General features: G+C 31.7%; 1 protein-coding gene across 12 annotated transcripts in view; it reads left to right on the top strand.

The window, feature by feature from the left end:
- Nucleotides 1–24,713, top strand: part of LOC148622619 (prominin-1-like) — a 74,657-nt gene that overhangs the window by 34,714 nt on the left and 15,230 nt on the right. For all 12 annotated transcript variants that reach the window (XR_015920674.1, XM_088572565.1, XM_088572562.1 and 9 more), the window contains 17 exons: nt 3,044–3,255; nt 3,548–3,668; nt 4,299–4,365; nt 5,683–5,778; nt 6,145–6,335; nt 6,628–6,702; nt 7,560–7,623; nt 8,540–8,616; nt 8,868–8,950; nt 9,925–10,077; nt 10,488–10,620; nt 15,227–15,336; nt 16,837–16,921; nt 18,420–18,557; nt 22,195–22,266; nt 22,588–22,662; nt 23,903–23,956. Coding sequence is in view for 11 of the 12 variants with exons in the window: in XM_088572565.1 (XP_088428691.1) it covers nt 3,044–3,255; nt 3,548–3,668; nt 4,299–4,365; nt 5,683–5,778; nt 6,145–6,335; nt 6,628–6,702; nt 7,560–7,623; nt 8,540–8,616; nt 8,868–8,950; nt 9,925–10,077; nt 10,488–10,620; nt 15,227–15,336; nt 16,837–16,921; nt 18,420–18,557; nt 22,195–22,266; nt 22,588–22,662; nt 23,903–23,956 (1,806 nt within the window). In the remaining variant the exon portion in view is untranslated. The remainder of the gene's footprint in view (nt 1–3,043; nt 3,256–3,547; nt 3,669–4,298; nt 4,366–5,682; nt 5,779–6,144; nt 6,336–6,627; nt 6,703–7,559; nt 7,624–8,539; nt 8,617–8,867; nt 8,951–9,924; nt 10,078–10,487; nt 10,621–15,226; nt 15,337–16,836; nt 16,922–18,419; nt 18,558–22,194; nt 22,267–22,587; nt 22,663–23,902; nt 23,957–24,713) is intronic.

Raw genomic sequence — 24,713 nt, forward strand, 5'->3', positions numbered from 1 at the left:
TTTTTTTACTGTAGATCAAAAGATTTACTAAGCAATTTTATTATTTGACATATTTGCATAGAGAGGTTTGTTTTTTATCATCACTACTACTTTTTAAACCATTAGATGATTTTTTTTAACTCTACACATAAAAAAGTGCATACTATACAAATTTAATATACTTTAAATCAAGAAAATATTAGAATTTTTAGAAGGTGAACATAATTCTCAGCTTTCTACTTAACTAGATAATGGTTTTTTACTCAAAAGGAAGAGCTTAGCATATTGACATGCATATAATGATGTATTTTTGTTCAGAGGTTCCAAGGGGAAAACTGTTCACTTTTAGGGTTGAGAATGACTCCTATAGTGTTAAACAGATTTACAAAAGAGGTCAAATTACAAATCTTGATGACGTTCATATGCAGTACATGTATGTACATGTATGACAGTTCTGTTTTGTTACATTTTGTTTGCCTGGCAACACTATGAGAGCATGGGGTACATGTAAACCTTTTTTTAAAGTTCTTCAATTTGAGATAAATAAGACAAATATTGTGTTGAAAATTATTTTGATAGTATAACTACAATTTTACCAGTGGACCTGTCCATGTTTTAACATTCCTGTTATTGGTTATTTCATGTTCTTTGTGTCTTTTTTACTTGTCAAGTTTTATCCTGGTAGTACATTTTTTTATGACAATTTGAATCCTTGTTCCCTTGATTACCCCTACAACACTTACCAGATTCCAATCTATATTACATGTAATAACTGGTAGTCATCTCTGTCATATATTGTAGTGTAATGTTTGTGTATAAAATTATGAAATGTGTTAGTTGATCTAAACAATGGAATAATTACTGTAACTTTCAAAGAGAAGAAATTGATAGTTAGGAAAAACAAAGTTATAAGTTATATATAAGTTATGCCTAAGTTAATTAAATTTGAAAGTGATTTTAAATTTTTAAGCCAATTTCTCCTTTTAAAATTAGAAAAAAATACTACATCTATATAGCATGTCATAAAAATTATATTTGTAACATTGTAGACAATCATTGAAATAATTAAATGAACTACTGAGAGTGCCTATTCTACTAACTTTTAGCACAATATTTTCAAGTAGTTTACCTTTATTGCAACCTAAACAGCTATAGAATTGCAATAAAAAGTTATTTATCACTTTCAGTACTGACTTTTTATTGCAATTTGTTGAGGTTGCAATGAAAGTAAACTACATGAAAATATTGTGCTTCAGGTAAGTAGGATATACACTCTCAGTAGTTCACTATTTGGTGGCATTTAATGCTGTTCAATCATTTATGGGTGTTTTTTTGACCTTGAGACACATTTAAAGTTTAAATGCACAAGTAAATATTTTTCACTTGGACCCAATGGTGCATTTATTCTAGATGATACAAATTGAAAAGGAAAAGGAGTTATATCAACTTTTTGTCACTGCAGAGGATAATTTTCATGCAGCCTGATACATTAATTGCCCCTATAAACTGTTTTAAGGAAACTAGTCAAGAGAAGGAAATTATTGGTATAATGGTAAGGCAATCAGTTGGCCTTTTTCAAAACTATCTTAATGATTTAAATGAACAAAATCTTGAATTTGATAATAGTACTTTTAGCTAGAATTATTAGTACTTAGCCATAGGGATATAACAAAAAAAAAGACAGCCATAAGCAATGAAATTTGAAGAGAAGATTGGGAAATCATCTACATGTATCTTATTTTGGATAAATGTTAAGCCATTTTGTAAACATATGAAACTTTGTTAAGAAATATAGCAGCCTAAAAATCCTACAAATTTCAAGACAGTAGCTCAGAAACTGCTGGAGGAGAAAACTGGATATTACAATCTTTCTCCTATGGAATATTGAAATGATCTACCCCTATGAAATATTGAAATAAGTCCAACTATCTAGTTCTTTAAAAATTCAAATCCTTTGGCCCATCACACCTCTATATAAGTGCATGTTTAATCAGTCTACAAGAGCTGTAGCTCAAATACTGTAAGTTTAGATACCCATGAAATTAAGTTAATCTATCACTAATTTTTAGAGTATTTTACTGGAATCAAAATCTTTGATCCTGCACACGGGCAATTTAGCCTCCTGTGGCGGAGTGCCATGGTTCCTACTCCTATCGAATACCACAGCAGTGTTCTTTAACGTGCGAGGAACGTGACATCTTTCCCAACACGGTGCACCACTATGGTTTGCTGTTAGGTTTTCCGTTTTATAGCTTGACAACCCCAGCATTTAACATGCCAGAGGTACCCCAAACCGCCATCTGGGGCACACATCCCAGTTGCTCTGTGGGCAGAGCGCCTAGCCCCCGGCTAGGTTTCTGAGCACTATTTAGTCGCCTTTTACGACAAGCTTAGCGCTGCTGCAGGCCTATTCTTTTAACACCCGGACCTGCATGGGGCAATACTCCAAAGGGATCGATCATAACGTGGCTTGTCTAGTTTTCAACTTAAATTTGAAAAAAGTTTTACTAGTGACCTTTTCAATTGACATAGCATATAGTGTACAGCCAAATATGGAAAAATATGCGGTTACTGTAATAGGTCACAAAAATGTAAAAAGTACCATTATTGTCGTATTAGAATAAAAATAAATCTCAGAAACTCCAGTTTATCATTGTTTTCCCAAGGGCTGACCATTTATGCCACATCATTTTATCCTCAGCCATAGCAAGGCGTAAAATGATGCAGCATAAATGGTCAGCCCATGGTAAAACTATGATAAACTGGAGTTTCTGTGATTTATTTATTAAGTATCAATGAAAGTTGCATAGTGTTCCACTTCCAGATCTGTTATTAAATCATGGTATAAAAATGTTCTACTATTAGTTTTGGTTAAACTTGGTGAATGTCTTTCTTCTTAAAAGTTTTTTTAAGGTCATTCGTCTGAGGTCAAACTCATAGCTTTACAAATTTTAGAATACAGTTGATGAAACAATATGCCACACCTTTCTCTCACAATCAAAGTGTAACTCTTCTTTAAGGTATATGTAGCTAGATATACTTAAATTCATCTCTTTCTTTACAGTATGTGAAACAATATGCAGGATATGGTGCCTTAATTGTGATAGGATTCCTGTTTATATTTATCTTCCCTCTCATTGGCTGTTGTTTCTGTTGTTGTCGATGTTGTTGCAGCAACTGTGGTGGTAAAATGAAACAAAGTCCAAAAGATGCTCAAAACCACTGTAAACGAAGGACATTTGCTGTGATACTTCTTGTACTGATAGCATTTACGGTGTAAGTATAAATAAATGGAAGTATAACACTGTAGTTTATACGTTCATTTAAAAAGTGAAATTCACAGGCAGTATATCTATTTTAGGTAAGACAACTGGAATCCTTCCCACAATTGTTTAAAAGTTTATTTTTTTGTAATACAAAACCTAGGTGATTTGCAAGTTTGCTAGGTCTATGCTCTTTCATATGTATATTTTTTATGTAAGTGCTAGATTGCTTTTTTTTATGCAGATATAATTAATATTCTTAAAAGTGTTTATAGTAGTTCTAAATAATACGTTACATCTTCTAGAGCTGGTATGGTTTGTGTGTACATATCCAATGATCAGATGACAGATACACTGACAACCTTTGACACATCAGCTAAAAACGCTCTAGATGACCTTGATACTTTTATTGATGTTTTTGTTGGAGTAAGTACAACAGTTATTTAGGATGTCCAAAAGAGCTGATGATAGTTAGAAAATCACAGAAAATTGTAGCTAAGTGTGAAAAATCATTTTTTTAGTATTAGACACTCTTTAGGATTCATGATTGATTGGCAAAGTTTTATTTAAGTTAACTTGAGATGTATCATGAAACCTTGTACCTGGAAGTGCAAACAACTTGTTAGCTGGTTGGATGGGATTAACTAGTATTCTACAGTAAATAATTCACTTTTTTTTTTTTTCAATTTTAACAACCATCAAAGGGATTATGATTTATGGTTAGAGTTCTCTGTCCATATTATAAGAATAGAAAATACACCACTTTCAACTGAGAATCTGTCTCTTTAAGTATTTTATTATCCTCTAATCGACCAACTAATTTGTGGTAGTTAAGTGCTATCATCTATGAATTTGCTCTTATTCATATCTTTCCCTCTGAACATTCTAGAGTCAACATACTTATTCTTTAGAAAAAATTATAATTTCATTAATTTTCAACTTCATATGACAAAGACCAGTTACTTAATCAATTTTGTACAATTGGAAGGGATGCTATGCTATATGCTATTTTGTTTAAATGTCTTTTTTTGACTTGTATACCTTCCCTTTTTTTAGCAAATCAAACATATTGCTCAAACCAACTTCAATTTTACTAGAGATGTCATCTATAGAGACTTAGATAGTAAGTACTTTGTAAATTAAACCAGGTTAAATTTGGTATCATTTTGTTCTCTTTGTCAAAAGGAACCAGGACATCACAGTTTTCAAGAACAGTGAACTTTCTTTTGTAGTGACAGTTTGACTTATATTTTTGTACAATTATTGTCACTCTCAGTAAAAATATTTATACCCCATGCAACGAAGTTGCGAAGGGTATAATGTTTTTGACCTGTCCGTCTGTCAGTCCATCTTCAGTTTTCTGGACTTTTTTTTCTAAACGCTTGTTGATATTGATATGATTTTTGGTATATAAGTTCAGCATGATAAGTTACAGGTCAAGTATAACTTTCGTTCCACTTAGACGATTTTTACAGAAATTATGGGCCTTGAACTTAGCAAAATTCACAGAAAAAAATGTTTTCCAGACTTTTTTCTAAATAATTGCAGATATTGACATGATTTTTGGTGTATAAGTCCACCATGATAAGTTTAAGGACAAGTTTGTAGTTGGTTCCGCTTTGATGATTTTTACCAAAATTACAGGCCTTGAACTTAGCTAAATTCACAGAAATAACCGTTTTTTGGACTTTTTTTTCTAAATGCTTGCAGATTATGACATGATTTTTGGTATATAAGTTCACCATGATAAGTTACAGGTCAAGGGTACATTTTGTTCTGATACGATGATATTTACTTTGGATTAACTAAAACTCAAAGAAATCTCAGTCTGGAGTTTGAAACTACCATTCTGAGTAACAGAATTTAGTTAGAAGATAAGGGTCTAAAGCCTAAAAACACTCTTATTCCTTTTTTTATCGGGGTCCTTCAACATGTATTTCTCTTACGAACAAATTTACTTTAGTATCCAACATTGGGACCTGTGGGGTATGTGAGCATGCTCATTTAGGTTCTTGAATTATAGATGATACAAGGACATTATATCATTTTCCTTTTAGAATAAAAGTTACTTAAACAATTATATTATTGATGATACAACCGAAGACAGGTTTCTACAATTTTTCAGAGACACTACAATAATTTTGCTGTAGTTTCAACTATTTTGAATTTAAGTTAAATTCTTTCTGAAAAAACATATTTTTTATTTCTATGGCTTTCTTTTTATGGATGAGAATCTTGTTTAAAATGCTGGAAAAGAACAAAGTGTATTTACTTCCTCATAATGCATATTAAATGCTTCATCAGTATATTTTACCATGGCGTCATTTTTGAATGTTAATACATTCTGTTAATATAAAAGCATGACATGGGAACATTTTTTTTATTGGAATTTCAGAAATCTTGCTATTGAAGTAAGTTAATGAATGTTTGACATTCTTAGGTATAGGATACATAGTTGGTATACCAGTCAGAGATATACTGAAGTCATCAGGTGGAGTAGATACAGCTATCAATAGTGCCAATGACCTTGCTGCTAGTAAGATACCATTATTATTTACAAAACTTTGAAATTTCTTTCATTTACTAGGTTGAGTATAGAAATATAGAAGTATGAAAATGAAAGATTGTTTTTTTAGAAGAAATAAGATAAAATGAATGTTATTGCAGCTCATTCCTTTCTATATACAGTATGTAACAGTTTTAAAAAGTTTGGTGAATAAGTTTACATTGGAGTTAGCAATTCTTTTTCATGATCCTAATTTATGACACCTAAGGTTGCTGTAGCTGACTTTAAAATTTTAAAATTTAGCCCTATTTGTACCTCTGGTTAATCATTCTAAATTTAAAAATCTATCAGTTAAATCAATTTGTCATCATACATTTTTTTTGTTGATAAACATAGAAGTGGACGAGATTGCCAATGCATTATTGGATCTAAACACAAGTTTGACCTTTGTGAAATCTAATGCAACAGCACTGTCAACTGCAGCATCCACTCTAAAAACAAACATAGAGGCTGACAAGACTACATGTGGTACATCATGTAATTCCATAGATGTGACTTCGCTTGAGACGGGAGTTGATGCAGATGCAGTTAGTATTTACTCTCTACACAAATTTTTCAATGCTTTGAAAATTATATATCAAGTAACATATTTTTTCATAAAAGTATTTACTAGCAACAGTATGCAATATTTTAAAAGTAAAAATTTCAGATTTCCATTTGCTGGACTTACTTTTTAGATTACAAGATATATAAATGCAATTGTAGGACTCAGAATTTGAAATTTATCCAAAAACTTACTGGTAGAAAAGCATATTGTCATAGATCTTTGAATCATTTTTATCGATGTTTATACTTTTTGAAATACCTTCTTCTTTGTAGTTTCCTGATATGTCTGATCAGTTGGACAAGATATCATCAGTGCAAACACAGAATCTGTCAGCTGTCATCATTCAGGTACCTTTAGTTACATTAGGGGGGATTCAGATGATGGTTTTAAAAAATTGATAATAAACGGGGATGATTTTCCTCTGCTTTTTGATGGACTTCCATTTTTTTCCATGTAATGATTCTTTATTTTACAATTTATTAACTTCCAAATTTGCCAATTTCCTCTTACTTTGTTGTTCATTGTAAAATCATATCTGAATAAAGTAATCAACTTGGCTTTATCTAGCATGTAGGGTGTATCTTACAAAGGGGTTTGTTTGGTTTGTGTCAAATTTGGCCCTGAAAATGAACTTGGTCAAATCATCATGAATGTTGTGCATTAAATAAGTAAATGTGTGCATACTTTGCCAACAATACCTTTTTTTTTTGTTTTTCACCTATGCATGACATGGAAACCTTAGTCCTGAAAGAGTCATAATGTGTTAATTCTACCAAATTAGAAAAAGCACTTGATTTCATTACATTTATTTTATTTCTTTGACATATTGGCCTCAAGTATCAAAAACTCAAGACTTCCAAGCTTGTTGTATCAAGCATTTTTGGACAAAATACTAAGCTTGTCAAAGCATGTGGCCATTATTAGTAAGAAATTATTGGAAATCACATTAAATGTCCTTTGTGACAAGTAAATGTTGTATCAGTTTGTAAATATTTTTGTCCAGGTTAAGACATCTTTGTAACACATTTATATTGTAATAGGTCTTTTTTTCACTGGGTAAACAAAATTTTAACTTCATAACATCTGTAAATAAATATGCTCATTCATCCATGTTAACTCTAAAACAGGAGAAAACACACATATATAATTAATGCTTTATTTCTTATTTTAATTTTTTTGTAATTTTCTCTTCTTTTTTTTTTAGGCGAAACAAAGTTTTGAAGACATTCCGTGGAGAGTTCAAAATGAGACCAATCAAACAGTTGCAGGTATATATGTATTACTATGACAACTACAGTTAAGATGTGTTCAAAGTCTTATTTACATGGGAAGGGGAACATTGAAAATGTAACTAAACATTTTTTTTCTGAAAAATCTTTACTTAAGTGGTAGTGGGCAATAAAGGGAGGCAGGCAACTTGTTTAGAAAAATATTGAATCAAGAGTCCCAAAAATTATTAAACATATGGTTATTGTTTTTACATCTTTGTTAGTATTCATCTAAAGCTTTATTTTGTTATGAATTATAATACCATCATTCAATATTACTATTCATTAGGAATACACAAATATGTATTTTTAATTAAGGACAAAAACAATTGTACGATTTCGCCTCATGTTGACTACTCATGATTGGATAAAGCCATTTGTCCAAATCACCGAAACAGCAATTTCCAAATGAAGATGAAATATAGAAAATCAATCCGCAATTGATAAAAATATTTGAATGAATAATATGCAAATGACCATAAAAGGAAAATCCATCCACTAATGATAACAAAAGTTTTAAAATCAGTCTAATGATCAATAATTTGACTGACGATGAGACTAATATAGTTTTAGTCTCATCTAATAAATAGATTTTACCTAGTAACCACTGAATGACTTCCATAAAAACTGAAAAAGATAAGTATATTTTCCCATAATATATATATAAGCAAAATGGTACAAAAATGTTAAAAGCACCTGTAACTGTCTATGGTTATTTAGACAGTCAGTAGATTCTGTTGAAAGGTGGGAGCTCATAACTTACACTATCAGCCTTAATATATATATAAAAGTGAAAGATACACATTATTTTAATAATTGTCTTGGAGAAACTTGGGTATTATAAACACTGAATATATGATTTAAGACGAACAAAGGTGTGTGTTATCAAGTGATATGATTATTTGGTGCTTTATAGATATAAAAAAGACAGTTGATGATGTAACAGACAAAATACAACCAATGATTGATCAGGCAGAAAGTTTTAAATCTAGTGTAAGTCTAAATCTATAGATTATCTCCTGAAAATTAGAAAAGAAAAATGCAATATAAACACAATGGATATGGTGAATAAATCAAAGAGACAACAACCCCTCCAGGATGAAAAATGTCAGATGTATTTTTTTGTTTGTTTTCTAAGTAAATGTTACTACTATTTTGTCTTGATTGTGGAGACAATGTTGAAATAAAAAAGATAGCATCTTAATGTTTATATTGTGCTGGTTTATGTAACATTTATATTTTAGACCTCTGGTAGTCTCAATATTGGTCAATACAAGGATACGATTGGAAATTATACAAAATTAGGCGTAGACTATAACCAGTATAGGTATGTATTTAGCAAACATAAAAACAATGACACACACAGGAGCTACCAAGAAATTTAAGGTAATTTATAAGGATTTATCCAGTTATCAAATTATCAAAGCAATTTAAGCCTTTCAAGAATTAATAACACATTTAGCCTACGCATATTTGAATTTCTTTAATTCATATCTCATGGATATATACACAATAGTTTAGTTTTAAATGATAAACTCCAGTATTACAGGGAGCCTATTAAGGAGAGATGTTATACTTGTGCTACTTTTGTTCAAGCATCTGTGGTAATGATAGCATGTGCAGTCTTAATTGCAGTTAATGGGGCATGTATCTGTCTCATTGATTTGATACATTACATAATAGGGTGTGAGATAAAGACAATTATTTGCAAATACATATGACTGGGCCATGTTATTTTTTTTTTTATTCTAAGTATAGCGTTATAAAATATGCGTAGCCTAAGTTTAAGATAGATCTTTTAATCACAATTTTGACTGAGGCTGTGAAGAAGTCCAGCCTTCTTTAGCGGGAACTCCAACTTTTAATCTTGTGGTATTTTTCCTGGTGAGTTCATTGAGGCAGATTTAAGGAATAAATTTTTTGGTGGATAACTTATGTTAGTGTTTAATTTTACATGTCTTTGGGGTGTCCATTGCAATGTTTAACACATCAGAATTGAATAAGTAAGTATTGATTCCTACAATCTTGGAAATTCCTAATTGTCATGATGGGGGAGCCATTTGAAAATGGTCAAAATCATCCCTGTGTTGTAACACATTTGTATGTTGCACAAATTATAATTAATTTAAGTGTTATCTAAGTGGTTAGTAACAATTTTTTATGGTAATTTAGAATACCAGGTTATATATCTATTAATTACCTCTAGTAACTCTGACCTGTTCTCCAGATTAATCTCACACCTGGGTGTGCATGCTTGACATGTTTACAATATATTTATTTCCATCTTCGATGTTATTTTAGATGGTATGGAGGAATAGGACTGACAAGTATTATCCTGTTGATAGTTGTACTGCTCCTGATTGGTCTGATGTTTGCAGTATGTGGACATAGTGCTGATGCTGCCCCTACTGAAAGATCAGGATTATCAAGTTGTGGTGGCCATATGTTCATGGCGTAAGTTATATTATGCCTTTGTTGATAAAGTTTTGTTACAGGAAGCAACCACCTTGTCTTTTGATGAAGTCTCATATTGAAAAATAGCTTTTTACATCGTAACAATTAAACAAGTGGATAATCATTTATGACATTGAATCAGATAAATGACAGTATTTTAAGCAAGAGCATCATAATAGACCTTGAGTTATAAATACTAGAACTTTTTTCTATTTTTTTAAAACTAAATTCTTACAACCATGTTATGTCAAGGCTTAATTTAAGGGATTACTGCACATCATTTCTCTATGGTTGCTGCATGAAATATGTTTTAGATAAATAAATAAAAAAAAAGAAATGAAGAAAACAGTGCAGGAGATGTTGAATACTGTTTAAACTGAAGCCTTTTTATGTCTTGTTTGTTTTTACAGGGCTGTTGGGTTTGTTTTTATCTTTTCTTCACTGCTGATGCTGTTAACAATGATAATTTTCATTCTTGGATCTCCTTTGCACCGGTTTATTTGTGAACCCATTACTGATCCAGACCTAACAGATCTACAATATGTAAGTTCTGTGTAGAAGAATAGATTTATGCTATTTAAACTCTTCAAATTAAAAAGGACATCATATCAAAATAGACCAAAATCATCAAATATGTTGCCATATGCAAATTTGAAATTAAACACATAGAAGACATTAAAACCTTGATAGCACAACCCCTCCTAAACTGCTCAAGGGATTTCGATGATATTTTATAGGAAGGGTGAGTATTATTTATTGATGTGCATGAAGAAATATAAATACTGTCAGCAGACTCCAAAGGGAGATAATCCAAATTAAGGGTTTTACATATTACAACTTTGTAAGCACAACTCCTCATAAACCCCTCAAGGGATTTTGATGAAGTTTTATAGGAAGGTTAAGCATCCTATATATAAATGTGCATGAATGGACATAATTATTGTCAGAGGACTTCAAGGGAGATATTCAAAATTACAGGTTAAAACCTTTTAAGCGCAACTGCTCCTTCACCACTCAAGGGATTTTTATGTAATTTTATAGGAAGGTTTGGCATCAAATGTAGATGTGCACGAAGGAACACATATATTGTCAGAAGACTTCAACAGTCCTTTCCTTCAAAACTAGCCTGAATAATAGAGGACTGTATAGGATTCAAGTAGCCCGAAACAAGAAATGTACACATCATTTCACTAGCCCAAATCAATTTTGACTAGCCCTGGGCTTCTGGCTACTGGCTAAAGGCGAGCACTGCTTCAAAGGGAGATTATCAAAATGAAGGGTTTTACATGTTAAAACTTTATAAGCAGATCTCATCCTAAACTGCTCAAAGGATTTTTATGTTACAGTGAAAACTATGTAAACCAAACCTTGAGAAAATGGAATTGTACTCTAAACCGAACTAATTTCAAAGTCCCGTAGAATTTCCTATTCAAACTGTAGTAATTTTACCAGTATAAAGAAAATCCTGTCAGTTCCAAATAAGGAACTCTTCCCTTAATGATTAAGTATTTTTTCACCTGTATAAACAGACCCCTGCCAATCAAGAGTTAATTATTACATTAATTGATCCTTGAAACCTCTGAACTTGGGCTGATTGATCACTCACCTGTAATTAATGAACTGTCAACAGATAAGTACATTGTGGGTGAATGAATGAATTGATTAAAAGTGATATCTTAAGTAAAATTGATTTTAATTCATCTAAATTGTCTTAGGAGTATCATAAATTAGAAATGTTTTTTTTTTAAACTTGGATGTGTGAGGTTGATTGAGTACGCATGTGTTGTTCATGTATATCTCTCTAACTTACAATACAGTAAAAATAACATTTCAATCTTTTTTCTTCTTCTTACATGTCTGATCTATCATATATTGCCAAATCTATTTACTTTTCTACCGTAATACATATCCGTCACAATATTATATTAGAATCTGTTGTAACCTTCCGGTTTAATCGGCAGACCAATTTTTATTAACAAATTGTCAATAAAATCTTCATAAAAACATCTGTGTTATCTCGCACAAGTTTAATTTTTATACAATTGCTAAATAAATTTTGGGTCACATAATACTTTCATCCTGTCGTTGTTGTCGTCGTTGTCTTCTGCATCTTGGCATCTATTAACTTTCATTTGTTTATGTTAACTTGAGTAAAACTTATCCAATCTCATTGAAATTTTAACACATTACTCCTAGGGACATGTTGAAGGGCCTTATAGTTTTTGGAGGCTTTTGCTAACCCATTTTGATAATGGGGGAAAATAGGTGTTGTCATTAGAATTGATAGAAAAGATTTTTGAATCAAATGCCAATGTGTTCCTTTTAAAATTCTGCCTGAAAAGTTTTTTTTTAAGGTTAGACTTACCTTTAGCTGTTTTGGAGTGAAAGGTGCACGAAATTGGGCCACACTCAAAGAAATCAGCTTTTTTTGGGGGTCCAATTTTGAATTATTTTTATTGCATTCCTTATGAAAATACGTCCCTGTATTTTTCAGTCTGATTCACATCTCTTACAGGTTTTTTGTTATAGGGATCAAATGCCAATGTCTTTGATTAATACTCTAAAAGCAGAACTTTTTTTAACTTTAATTGAATTTCAAATTTTGTGCTATATGAAGACAAGTTATTGTGTCCATAATGAACTGTAAGTCTTATTCTAAATAGACATAGACATTGACATAGACTTAGACAAGCTTTATTTAAAGTTGGCAAGACATAAAACAATAAACATAAGCTCTTGTGAGCTTTTGAACCAACAAACACAATATTTACAGTCATACATAATCATGCAGGTAAGTAAAACAAGACATACATATACACACACAAGACATTCAGACAAGCATAAAAACAAATAATTATATCAGTCAGTACTATGATGCGAGAATATAAGCAGTTGAAGTATACAAACACTAAAAAAATACTACTACTACTAGCTAAAGAATAAAATGATAAGCAGATAAGGAATAAAGCTATCGTGCAACTAAAGCAAAGTAACTAAAAAATAATAATAAAACTGAACCAAAATAAAAAGAAGTCTAGTATGTGTGGTTGGTATGCTGCATCAGTAAGAAAATTTTAATCTGAATTTTTGCATACAAAACAAGTACATTCTTAACCATTTCAGAAAGATAATTGACTTTTGAACTGATTAAAATTTGAAATTTGCCTGAAAGATTCTGGAAATGAATTCCAAAGAGCAGGTGCAAGCATACCTGAAAGATCTCTTGCCATAGCTAGTAGTTTTCACACTTGGAATCTGCAATTAATTTGTGTATCTAAAATTATACTTCTGGTCTTTCTTTTCAACAAGATTTGATAAGATCCGAGGTGCTAAATTAAGTATTTTTTAAAATATTTCTATTGCCATTGTTCTTGTTCTTTTTATATACATTGTTGGCATTTTTGCCTTGATTAAAAGATCTTCATATGTTGAAATATAGTCTTCATAAACAAATCTTAGAGCCCTTTCCTGTATTTTTTCAATTTTTTGAGTATCACCTTCTGAACAAAAATGCCATGATAGTGGGCAAAAGTTAAAATTTGACTGTATAAATGTGTGAAATATCGTTAGTCAATTTATTTTGCTCTAGTTTTTACCTACTCTTTCTAAAATATTTAACTGTTGCACTGCCTTTTTACACAAGTTCTGTATATGGACATTAAAATTTAGTTTAAAGTCTATGTCTACTCCCAATAATTATTTTACAGTTTCATCACAGCTTATTTTTGCAGATCCAATATCAAAAGTGGGTGTATTATCAACAGTCTTTTTGCCAACAGCTATGGCCTGAAACTTTTCAGGATTTGCCTGCATACAATTAAAGTGAAACCAGTTTGTCAAAATAGTACTTTCTGATTGTAGTACATCTATTACTTCATTTAAATTTGGCAAATGAAAAGATAATGTGTTGTCATCAGCATAGTTGTATAAATCTCCTTTTTGAATAAAATAGAAAATGTCATTTATAAACACATTGAACAGCAAAGGACCCAAAATTGATCCTTGCTGAACCCCTTTTGAATTTCTGCCCAGCTACTGACACAAGAGCCAATCTTTATTTGTTGCTTACACCCTGACAAATATGATAATAACATGTCAGTAGACTTTCTGTTGAGACCATATGCTGATAACTTACAAATTAAAATATCATGTGGCAGACAGACAAACGCCTTTGACAGGTCCATAAGAATGGCTGCCACATATTCATTATTATCTAACACCTGTTTCCAGTCTTCTAATAACCTTAATAATGTTGTTTGGCAACCATGACCTTTTCAAAATACACATAAAAATTTATCAAAAATAGTTTCAAAGAAAGTAGACAACTGTTCAGCTAAAACTTTTTCGAATATTTTTGATGGAATAGGTAGTAAACTGACTGGTCTGTAGTTGCTCTTTGTAAAAGGGTCATTCTTTTTAAATAATGGAGTGACTTGTGCCTCTTTTAGCCTGTTTGGAAATATTGAAGTTTCTATTGAATGGTTAACTAGTTTAGTTATTGTTGGCACTAAGGATGGTTTGCCATATTTCATGAGTTTAACTGATATTTTATCAACTCCTGTTGCTTTCTTCACATTAAATTTGTCAATGACCTTTGATACAAAAGGTTCATTTGTTGGAACAAATTCAAAGTTATTCTGTTTAAAGTCCTTTTCTTCAATCTTCTGAAGGCTTGGGTGGCTACTCTTATCAAAATTATAATCTTTACCTATTTCTTTGGCAACATTTACAAAAATTGAATACCTCTGAGACTTTTTCATTTTTTGTTATAATCTCATTTTCTTCATGTAATATAATTGTGATAATAACTAATAATGTGTCCACACTTGCTTCAATGGAAACTACGAGGAGTTAAGTCATTTTGAACATTTTGGCATCTCTCTTTTTTCACCATTAAATGCTCTATTTTTGGCTTATATTTTAAGACCCTTGCGCAGACAGGGAAAAGGTTCATTTGCTAGAAATTCTTAAATTTTTTATTTCAAATATCCATGTGACAAATAATGTGTTCCTGGGAAGAATTCTGGCCCTTTAGGTCTTCCAGTTATTGGACATCTCCAACTGCTGTATGGAGTGTGGAAAAACAATCTTAATCTTGGTTCAGTTACATATATTGTATTATATCATTTTCAATATTTGTTTGTTCCAGGCAATGGATAATGTAATATACAGTTCCATGTATGGAGGAAGTGGTTCTTTGCTAGGGAAAGTCATTCTTCAGAACTCATCACATTCCTTGACTCTTAAGAAAGTTCTTGGGTAAGTTCAAGCATTTACTCATGGAAAGGGTATATTTCCTGGAGTGCCTGTGATCTCCTCTAAAACACCTGACTGCTTCCATAATTGTTAATACTCATTGGAAAGAAGTTTTAAGTGCAAGTTTTTTTTAGAATCAGGCAAAATGGGAAAAATGTGTCAAAAACCCACCAGTCTGATAATATCAGATTATCACATGTATTATTAACCCAATTGCTTCACAATAGATGTGCAAAATAAGGCTATTAAATCATACATTTTTAAAATACCAAAAAACATAATATTTATTTGTCAACAATTAAATAATAAAGGGATAATAACAGATATTTGATGTTGAAAATTTTAATTTTTATTGATATTTTTTTTTGTCATGAACTTTACTTGAAAAGTTAATTGTTATATTTCCTGTCACTTGCCAATATATTTTATCCAGTTCGGGATCTGGAATTTCTTTAATTTGACGTTGTTCTGAATGTTCTTCCATCCAACAGGATAGCACTTTCATATCACTCAGAGTTTTACGTTTTGTATTAATATTCTTCTATATATTCTATGGTATCGTCAATCTCTGTTTCCATCATACCCAGCTGTTTGTCTGCTTTGTTGCTAGACGCCATATTGTAAACAAATACTATAATTGCCGAGCTTTTACGGAAAGGGGTGTAATATCAATTACGGAAAGCCTTGTAATATCATTCCAAAGCATGTTATAACATTTTGATATCAGCCCGCTTAGACAATCTTGAAAAAATATCAAATTTATGGCCCTAAACTTGCTTTATTATACAGTAAGAAATGATACTTATTTTCTATAAGTATATGATAATATAATTATGTTCATGGGTGCTTTCTCTATTTGAAAATATCATTATTTGATCTCTGCATCACTGGCTTTGCTCAGAAAATATTCAATAGAATGTTAGAAAAAAAGGTTTTTGACAGTGTTATCTATCCCTGAAATGTTAATTTTCAGTAGGTTTTAGTGAAATTATAACTCAGTTTACCAAAATGATGTGGAAAATGTTGTTTTTTTTCCTTTTGATTCTGATGTTTCAAAATTGTGTTTTTTTTTTCCATACCATGTTTCACCCACTACCTTATTCTTAAGGAGACTGACTCTATGAATACTATACTGCCATTTTGAATACCGGGTAGATAAATTTTGTAGTAATTGGACATATGCAAATTAAAGTCTCATAAGGGGTTGGGGTATACAACTATGTGTACAGCAATCCAGTTGAATTTATAACTTTGTTAGGTACTATTGGGGAATGTATTTTGATAAGATTACTCTACAAATGTTTTAGATAAAAGTCATTTGAAATTAAAAAGAGTATTTACTTGAAATTTCAAAAAAGGTAAATGTGTGTGACATTCGTTGATTTTATATCTATTCATTTCTTCATACATGTGATAAATCAAAACTTGTTTTACTAAAAATTGAAGAAAAAAAAAACCAAGAAAACCCCAAAAAACAGTTAATATATATCTAGTAACTTTCAGAGATTGTGAAGCAGGAAAATCTGCATATTCTGCTTTCCAGTTGGAGGACTTGATTGATGTTTCAGCATTGACTAATATATCTGGGGTAAGGAAACTTTCTATTTTGTTAAAAATAAGAAAAAAGTATAATGCATTTATAAATTGACTTAATTTAAAAAAGAAAGATTCTCCATATGGATATCTAAAAACATTTTCATATTTTTTTGGTATTCAATAGGGCACATAACCTTATCTGCGTTTTGGATATGATGTTAGAGCAGAATTGATCTATGATATTTTTAGATGAACTCTCAAAATATCTTTTAAAAAGTAAGATAGAAGAGTTGGTTTTTAGAATTTGTTTTTATTTAAGTTTATTCTATTTTACATATAAGCTATTATTTATTAGAACTAAAAGATGTAAAGTCGGGGATTTGATACATTGCATCTACCCTAAAGAACTTGAAATAAAGGATACTACAGACACTGTGAAGTCAGCCTCATATCTTGACCTACACTTAGAAATCGATGGTAAAGGAAAACTATTGACCAAACTTTATGACAAGTGTGATAATTTTCATTCAAAATTGTCAACTTTCCTTTCATCTGTGGCAATATTCCTTCAGCACCTGCGTATGGAGTGTTCATATCACAACTCATATGTTATGCCAGAGCATGCTGAAACTACGCAGACTTTTTGTATCACGCTAGAATTCTAATAGGCTTCTGAAACAGGGTTATGTTACTACAAGATAGAAGTCATCACTACAGAAGTTTTATGGTCGTTATGAACTCGTGGATCGTTATGGTGTATCCATCTGCACCATGAAAACTGATTTATTCAACGAGTCATAGTTTTCCTTCCCTCTTTTGTCTACCCCAGACTTAACTTTTTATGAGCAACTCGGCGGGTGTTTCTAGAAAAGCAGAGGACACTTACCCTTCCAGTACACCTGGTCCATGCTCCCAGTTTTTGGTGGAGTCCGAGTTGCTCATTTGCTTTTGTTACTTTGTATGTATGACTTTAGTTCTTTGTTGTGTATGTCTGTTTTCCATGTCTGGTCTTTGTCCCTTTGAACCGTTATAACCTTGGTTCCCTTGATTATTCTTTAAATGTGTATATTATGAACTATTTATATCCTGGCTAAAACTCCTTTTTAGCTCACCTAGCTGAACGTCATGTGAGCTATTGCCATCATTTGGTGTCTGTCATGGTTCTCCTCTGACACTACTTGATCAATTGGTACTAAACTTGGTATGAATGTTCCTTTGGGTATCCTGCATAGATGGGATTTTTTATCCGTCGAAAAAAACATGGCCGCTGTTACTAAAAATAGAATTTGAAAGGCAAAATTCAACCATTTGAGCGATTAAGGAGCCTCTTGATTGTCTCCCCATGGTGAGCCAGGGTTAAAGATTGTATCTGGAGCATAGAAGGGTTACTCCTTATATATTTTTCTCTTCTTTTTTGTCCCAATTAGTGTCCTTAATTTTTTTTGCTTTTTCTATAATGTCAAAAAGTATACAAGATGTTTTGCAGAATTCAATGAAATAGAACCCCAACATTCAGAATGTATCCTACTTCACTTTCCTTACTGTTGTAGTCCCTAGATGTGAACAGTCAAGTGGATAATATCAACATAGACCTATCAAGCTTAGAGATACTTACAGATGACTTAAAAACACAGCTGGAAGATTTGAAGACGTCAGCGAATATCAACTTTACACAGTTCAGGGAACAGGTTCTGTTATGAACTTATTTTAATGAGTGATTTATTTCCATGATTTTTGTTAATTTTTTTCAAGCAAGAGAAACATTTTTTTTACTTTCTTCAATGAGACAGGAAATTAGTCTTTTGGGCAGATAGGTTACCTCCCTTTGCCTAAAATTATAAATGGCATCAAAGGTGGTATTCAATAATATGAGTAAGGACAGCTGCAGTTTCTTTTTTTTTCCCTGAGCTTAATGGTACACAAGTGGAGGGACAAAGATCTGTATAATTTCTTATTTCCTGATTATTAGCTCACCTGGCAGTCGGATGTCCACAACTCGACCTCCTCTCATTTTCAGCATTGGTACTGATTTTAGCAACTTACGAAGGTTGGCCTCAGTTTGTATTTTATGTTTACTTTTGTTTACTATGTATATGTGAGGTAACCTTTTGCTTTGTCTCAGTTTCTTCTTGTTGATCAGCACATTTTATCTGGACTCATCATTCCGGAAGTAAACAACCACGACTAATCATAATTTTTTATGGGATGCGCCTGTTTCATTTTCGGATTGTCTGTCTGTTTTCATTTACATTTATAGTTTCCACATTATCTGCATCTATTTCTCTAATAATCATCTCGACATTTGTTCTCTAATGAGTTGAGTCTTCTGTATTCTCTATATCGTCGGACTTAATATTCTTAAAAAATCAATTTATACACGGAGGAATTTTTTTATGGTTTTTTTTTTGGCAGAGGTCTCAGCAAAGTGTACTGGTTTGTTTATTGGCCTCAGTTACTCTAAAGTGACCTTAGAGTTGTGTTCTAGTTCTTGTCTTACTTCTTTGATTTCTTTCTTGAAATATTCATGAATGCTGCATAGATTATTATCAAGTTTTTCTTCTGGTGAGGAGATTCAATTTTGGACAATGTTTTGGAAGGACTCTTGCTTTTCTTTCAGTTCATCTTGAGGGGATTTAATATCTATCAAAAGTTCATATAAGTTTTAAATTGACCTCTTTAATGTGAGTTGTGCCATACTTTTAATGTTTTTTTCTATTTTTTGGAGGGGGGTATCTTAGTCCCAACCCGACAATGACACTCGGGACGTCTTTGTGGGATTGGTTTATGCTTCATTCGCTGTGATATATAGCCAATTCAGATTTATACAAACTCTAGAATTCCTAATGATTGTGGTTTTCGAAAGACGTTGTAGTAGTCCTATGGTTTCCTACAGTTTCACTGAGTTATATCCGTCAGAGAAAAAAAAATGGTCGCCATAGCTTCATTCTCAATATCAATCTACATACAGTTAAACTTAACTCGCTCAAACTCCGATGACTCGAACACCCTGGATTTCTCAAACACAATTCAAAGTACCAAAATTTTCTCCTTTATAACCAATATAAATAACCTTGGATTTCTCGAACACTCAAACTGACTAGTTGGTCCTTTCAGTGATAAATCTTAGAGAATAACCCTCACTAACTCGAACTCGTTAGCCATTTTGTCAGCTTGGGTAATAAAAGTTGTGAAAAACTGAAATCCTATCATTAATCCGTGCCATTTTAGTTAATTACAGGTAATATTTAAGTCATCACTTATTAGGTAGTTTTGATCTTAACATGACACTGATTGAAGTTCGAGAATTTTCTGAAGTTGCTATGATGAAAGCATGAGGGAAAATCAGATGAAAACAAATTATTGACCAAGGAACTCAAACTCTGAATGTTTTTAAAAGCGAACACAGCATTTTTATTGTCCACAAATCAACATAATCTCCAGAAAGCGAATGAAAAAGATCCATGAACTAACACAACTTCGTAGGAAGTAAGCAATTTCTAACGATAAAGTCGAACTTGGACCAGCAACGAAAAAAAATCCGAAAATATATGAACTTCCAATAACTCAAACACATTTCAATGGTCCCTTGGAGTTCGAGCTACCGAAGTTTGACTGGAATTCAATGAAAGGAGGTAAAGTTGAACCTTGTTAAGTCGAAGTCAAAGGGACCATGCAAAAATATTTGAGTTATCCGAGGTTCGAGTAATTTGAGGTCAAGGATAAACTTTAAATACTAGTAGTTTGGTCAATGATTGTTTCTGCATTTACATCGTTTGTTGTGCTTGTACATGTACATGCACTTCACTTTACACGCTACTTGGTAATGTCTTGCGTTTCATATCAGAGGATATTTTTTTTGTGTGTTGTATATCATGTTTGAAATACTGAACGGAGTGTTTAAGTGAAATTTCCTTTTTATTTTTTCTGTATTGAAAATTTCGTAGTTCATAACATGCTACTCACAATCAGGAGTAGTATCAAACCATGTGCTCTACATTATTACGATAAAATTTCAAATTCACTAGTGAAACGAATTGAAGATACCCTACAATTCATATGAAAATATCCGATATCACTGTTAGTGTGAATTCTGATATGTAATTAATAAAATTTGTTGCTTTTCACTAACTTTAAATTAATAAAATACACAAATCAGGCCATCAAGAGTATCAACTAATTAATTTAAAAGCCAGTCTAATAGTCGTTAAAACACACTTTGATCACGATTTGTAATAAAGCAATCAGTTTTCCGACTAATTAGTTGACTTTGAGACATCAGGGTTGATTAACCTGGAAGTCCTATAGAGGGGACTGATTGAATACCTCTACTTATCCGAGGTTTCGATTCAAGGTAAAATTGTATTAGGGTAAGGGGAGTTTTGCTGGGACTTTGTAATTAGTTCAAGTTATCAGAGATTTTGACTAATCTGAATTCGACACATGGAGGTTTGACTATGATTGTTTTAAGGGTATCCTGCACAAATTGACGGTTTGGATTTTTGCTTCATGAAAAAACATGGCAGCTGTTTGTTAAATTAAAACATAGGGTCAAAATACAGTTTTGTGCAAAACTGTTGAATTTAGTGAAATTCTATTGTTTGCCATCAGAAGATAGACCCATATCCAAATTTTTCAAAATGATTTGTGGCATGATGTAGGAGTTAAAGCCCCTGAAACAGATATTTTTGTTGTTTTTTCTTGTGAATAATTCTGAAGGTCTTCTCGGAAACCATGTGGAAAAATTAAGTAATTTTTTTTATTGATTTTATCTTTTGTATGTAGTCTTACTATGAGAAGTTACAAATTAAGTATGACTTTTGTCACGGTTGAATGATTTTTACAGAAGTTACGGCTCTTGCACAGGAATTATTTTTTCAGAAGAAAATTTGTATACAAACTTTTCTGTGAAATATTTCACTCAAGCTGATAAAAATTTATTATGCAGTTCAGAAAACATGCATGTGAAGGAAAACGTGTATGATAGATACTCCATTGCATCAAAATTTTCCTTGAAACAATTTTGAATGGTTTTAATCTATGTTAAATAACTGAATTTGCTGAAACATTTCTAACCTTCCCATTAAGCACACAAAGATCCTGATGACAAATTTATAAAACCTTAACAGTTTCCCAGCCCGGATATGACAAAAATCTGGATTATTAATTTTTTTCACAGAGGAAAAATAGTCACCACCAGGGGGTGTTTTAGGGATGCGGCAGTGCTTGAGAACCTAATCTGTCTATACTATAGCCTTATTTGATTTGAATTTTGTTCCTTTTTCACTGATGCTAGAATAATTTTTTATCTTCCAAATTTTCTTTTAGTTTGCTCAGGATTCTATGAAGATAAATTTAACTGAATTGTCGAGCCAATTGAGAGCCCTTGCTGGAACACAGGTACAATTAGATTCAGATCTACATACAGTTACAAAGCAAATATTAAAACAAATCTAATTTTTTAAATTTCACCATAATTGTTAATTTTGATAATTTTCTTAAAATATGTGTTGTGTATTACGGCAATGTCATAAGTAATTGTATTTGTTCCTACCATGCATACAATTTTAATTGATTATTTCTTTCATTGTAAAGGCCATCTTAAATAACAACCAACCATCAAATGTAAAAAGAGGTGCCACCCTACCCACCCCTCCAGTTAATTCTTAAAAAACACCTTACACATTTGCTATTAAATTTGTCTTTGTTTTCTTTTTTAAGGCTAATTTCAGCATTCGAGCAGATGAAACCGATGCCATTAACAATAATGAACTTCCAGCTTTCAATGGTGCAATGGTAAGAAATCAGTTAAATGTTTATTGGTGCTGTATTATAACCAGGATATAACTCAACTACTAAACTGATCATTGACTGATTAATATTTATCAATGACAAATCAATGAAAATAGATCACTTTAGTTTATTAATATGAAAAATGACATGGATTTGTAGACGAAAGTCATAAGGGTAAAATTGATCTTAAGTTATGACATCACAATGTGATAATCTATTATGACATCATTACTTTAGTCTAGTTTTACACTTACAACTTTTTGTGAAAACAACTACAGATCATATATTTCAAGGTGACCTATGAAAATAAAGTAGAAAAAAACTGTACTTGAAATAAGTATACATTTGCAAGGTAATTATTAATTGAAATAAAGGAGAAATTTAAGGAAGGTAAACAGGGGTCACATGTTTTATGGATTTGTTTGACTAATTTTTATGGCTGGAGCGTCAGCGATGTTGTATATATGTAGAATGTAAGACCAGAACTATGAATGACTAAATATATTCTTACGGAATTCAAGAAATTTGTTGACATAGAAGTAGACAATTGTGCAAGTGTGAAGGCACTGTTTTGTCTGGATACAATTTTATATATATATTTATTTACTTAATAATTTGGAACTTATTGGCTATGTAGAGATACATTAAGCTTTCCCAGAAAACCTTACACATTCTCCCCACTGAATGAGACTTTGCCCATAGAATCATGGTGGTGCAACATAAACAAAGAATCACAGGCATAGCTTTAAATCATATTAGTTAATATACATAACAAAAAAATGTGTTTTTACAGTAGAAAGAGTCCTGTGGTACATTTACTGTATTAAATCAAAGTCAGTTTGGGACTTGGGCCAACTTTCCTTGTATATTGTTCATTAAAAAGTACTCCAGAGTAACGGCTATAATTAGGCATTTAAATATGACCCACACTACACAAAAATCATAAGTTGTAATTGTTGCAGTGGTGCTCCTTTGGAATTTCCAACCCAAAGTGTTCATTTTAGACCAAATATGTGGAAAATTGCATTTCATTGATTTCTGTTGTTTATTTTGTACCTTTTCTTTACCCATTTTACAGAAATTTGCATTTTTGCATAAGACATATGAAAATTTGGACATATGGCCGCATTTTTAATTTGGCCTTATTTGTGGTCAGAATCCCTGGGAAAATGTCCTTACAATTTTTTTCTCTGCAAACATTTAATACTGATAATATCCTGTTTGTTTTCTATCATGATTGCAGAGTGATTTGGAGAGTAAACTTAATGCCCTAGAGGTAGCTGTGAATGGTACTTCAGTGAGTATTATTGTCTACTGTACACATATCACTATGTTATGCTGAATTGATATTACTAACAGTCAGAAAAAAAAACAAGATAAACTGATACTAGATATTGCAATTACAATATTCCCAATATTGCAACAACAAATATAGGTAAAAATCTTTTCAGTCAATTTTCTAAAATGTAATATGTTGTTGCTAAGCATAACTACACTAATGGTTTTTAATACTATTACGTGCTATGTTGTATTGGTACAATATAATGGTCTTAGCAATCAGGAAATCTCCATTTATAATTTCAGGATGATACAGTGGTTCTGTCTTGAATGATAATAGTAATTTATATACTCAAACATAGTGAATAAATTAGCACAATATGACAAATCTATTTTTGCCAAATGGCTGAATTGAAGAGCTTAACTTCAAAACATTTTTGCCATCGCCATATTGGGATAATTGAAATTGCAATTGCTATTATCAGTTTAATACCAGTGATTTCAAAACTTTATTATTAGGGCCTCTCCATGAAAAGTTGGGGTCGCCCTATATTGATCACTCCCTCCATTCATCCATCCGTTACAAACTTGTGTCCAGGCTGTAACCTTTTTGTCTTTCAATGTGGGCTTTTCATATTTGACATGTGTGTAGATCACTTAAAGACAATGTGTGCCATACCATAATTAGTAGCCTTTGACCTTGAACTTTGACCTCAAGGTCAAATTCCTGTTTTTCTGTGACAACCTCATGTCCAGGCTGTAACTTTTTTGTCTTA

Source organism: Perna viridis, chromosome 3 (assembly GCF_037379345.1).
Source record: "Perna viridis isolate PV_CMFRI_1.1 ecotype Kerala chromosome 3, ASM3737934v1, whole genome shotgun sequence".
NCBI lineage: Eukaryota > Metazoa > Mollusca > Bivalvia > Mytilida > Mytilidae > Perna > Perna viridis.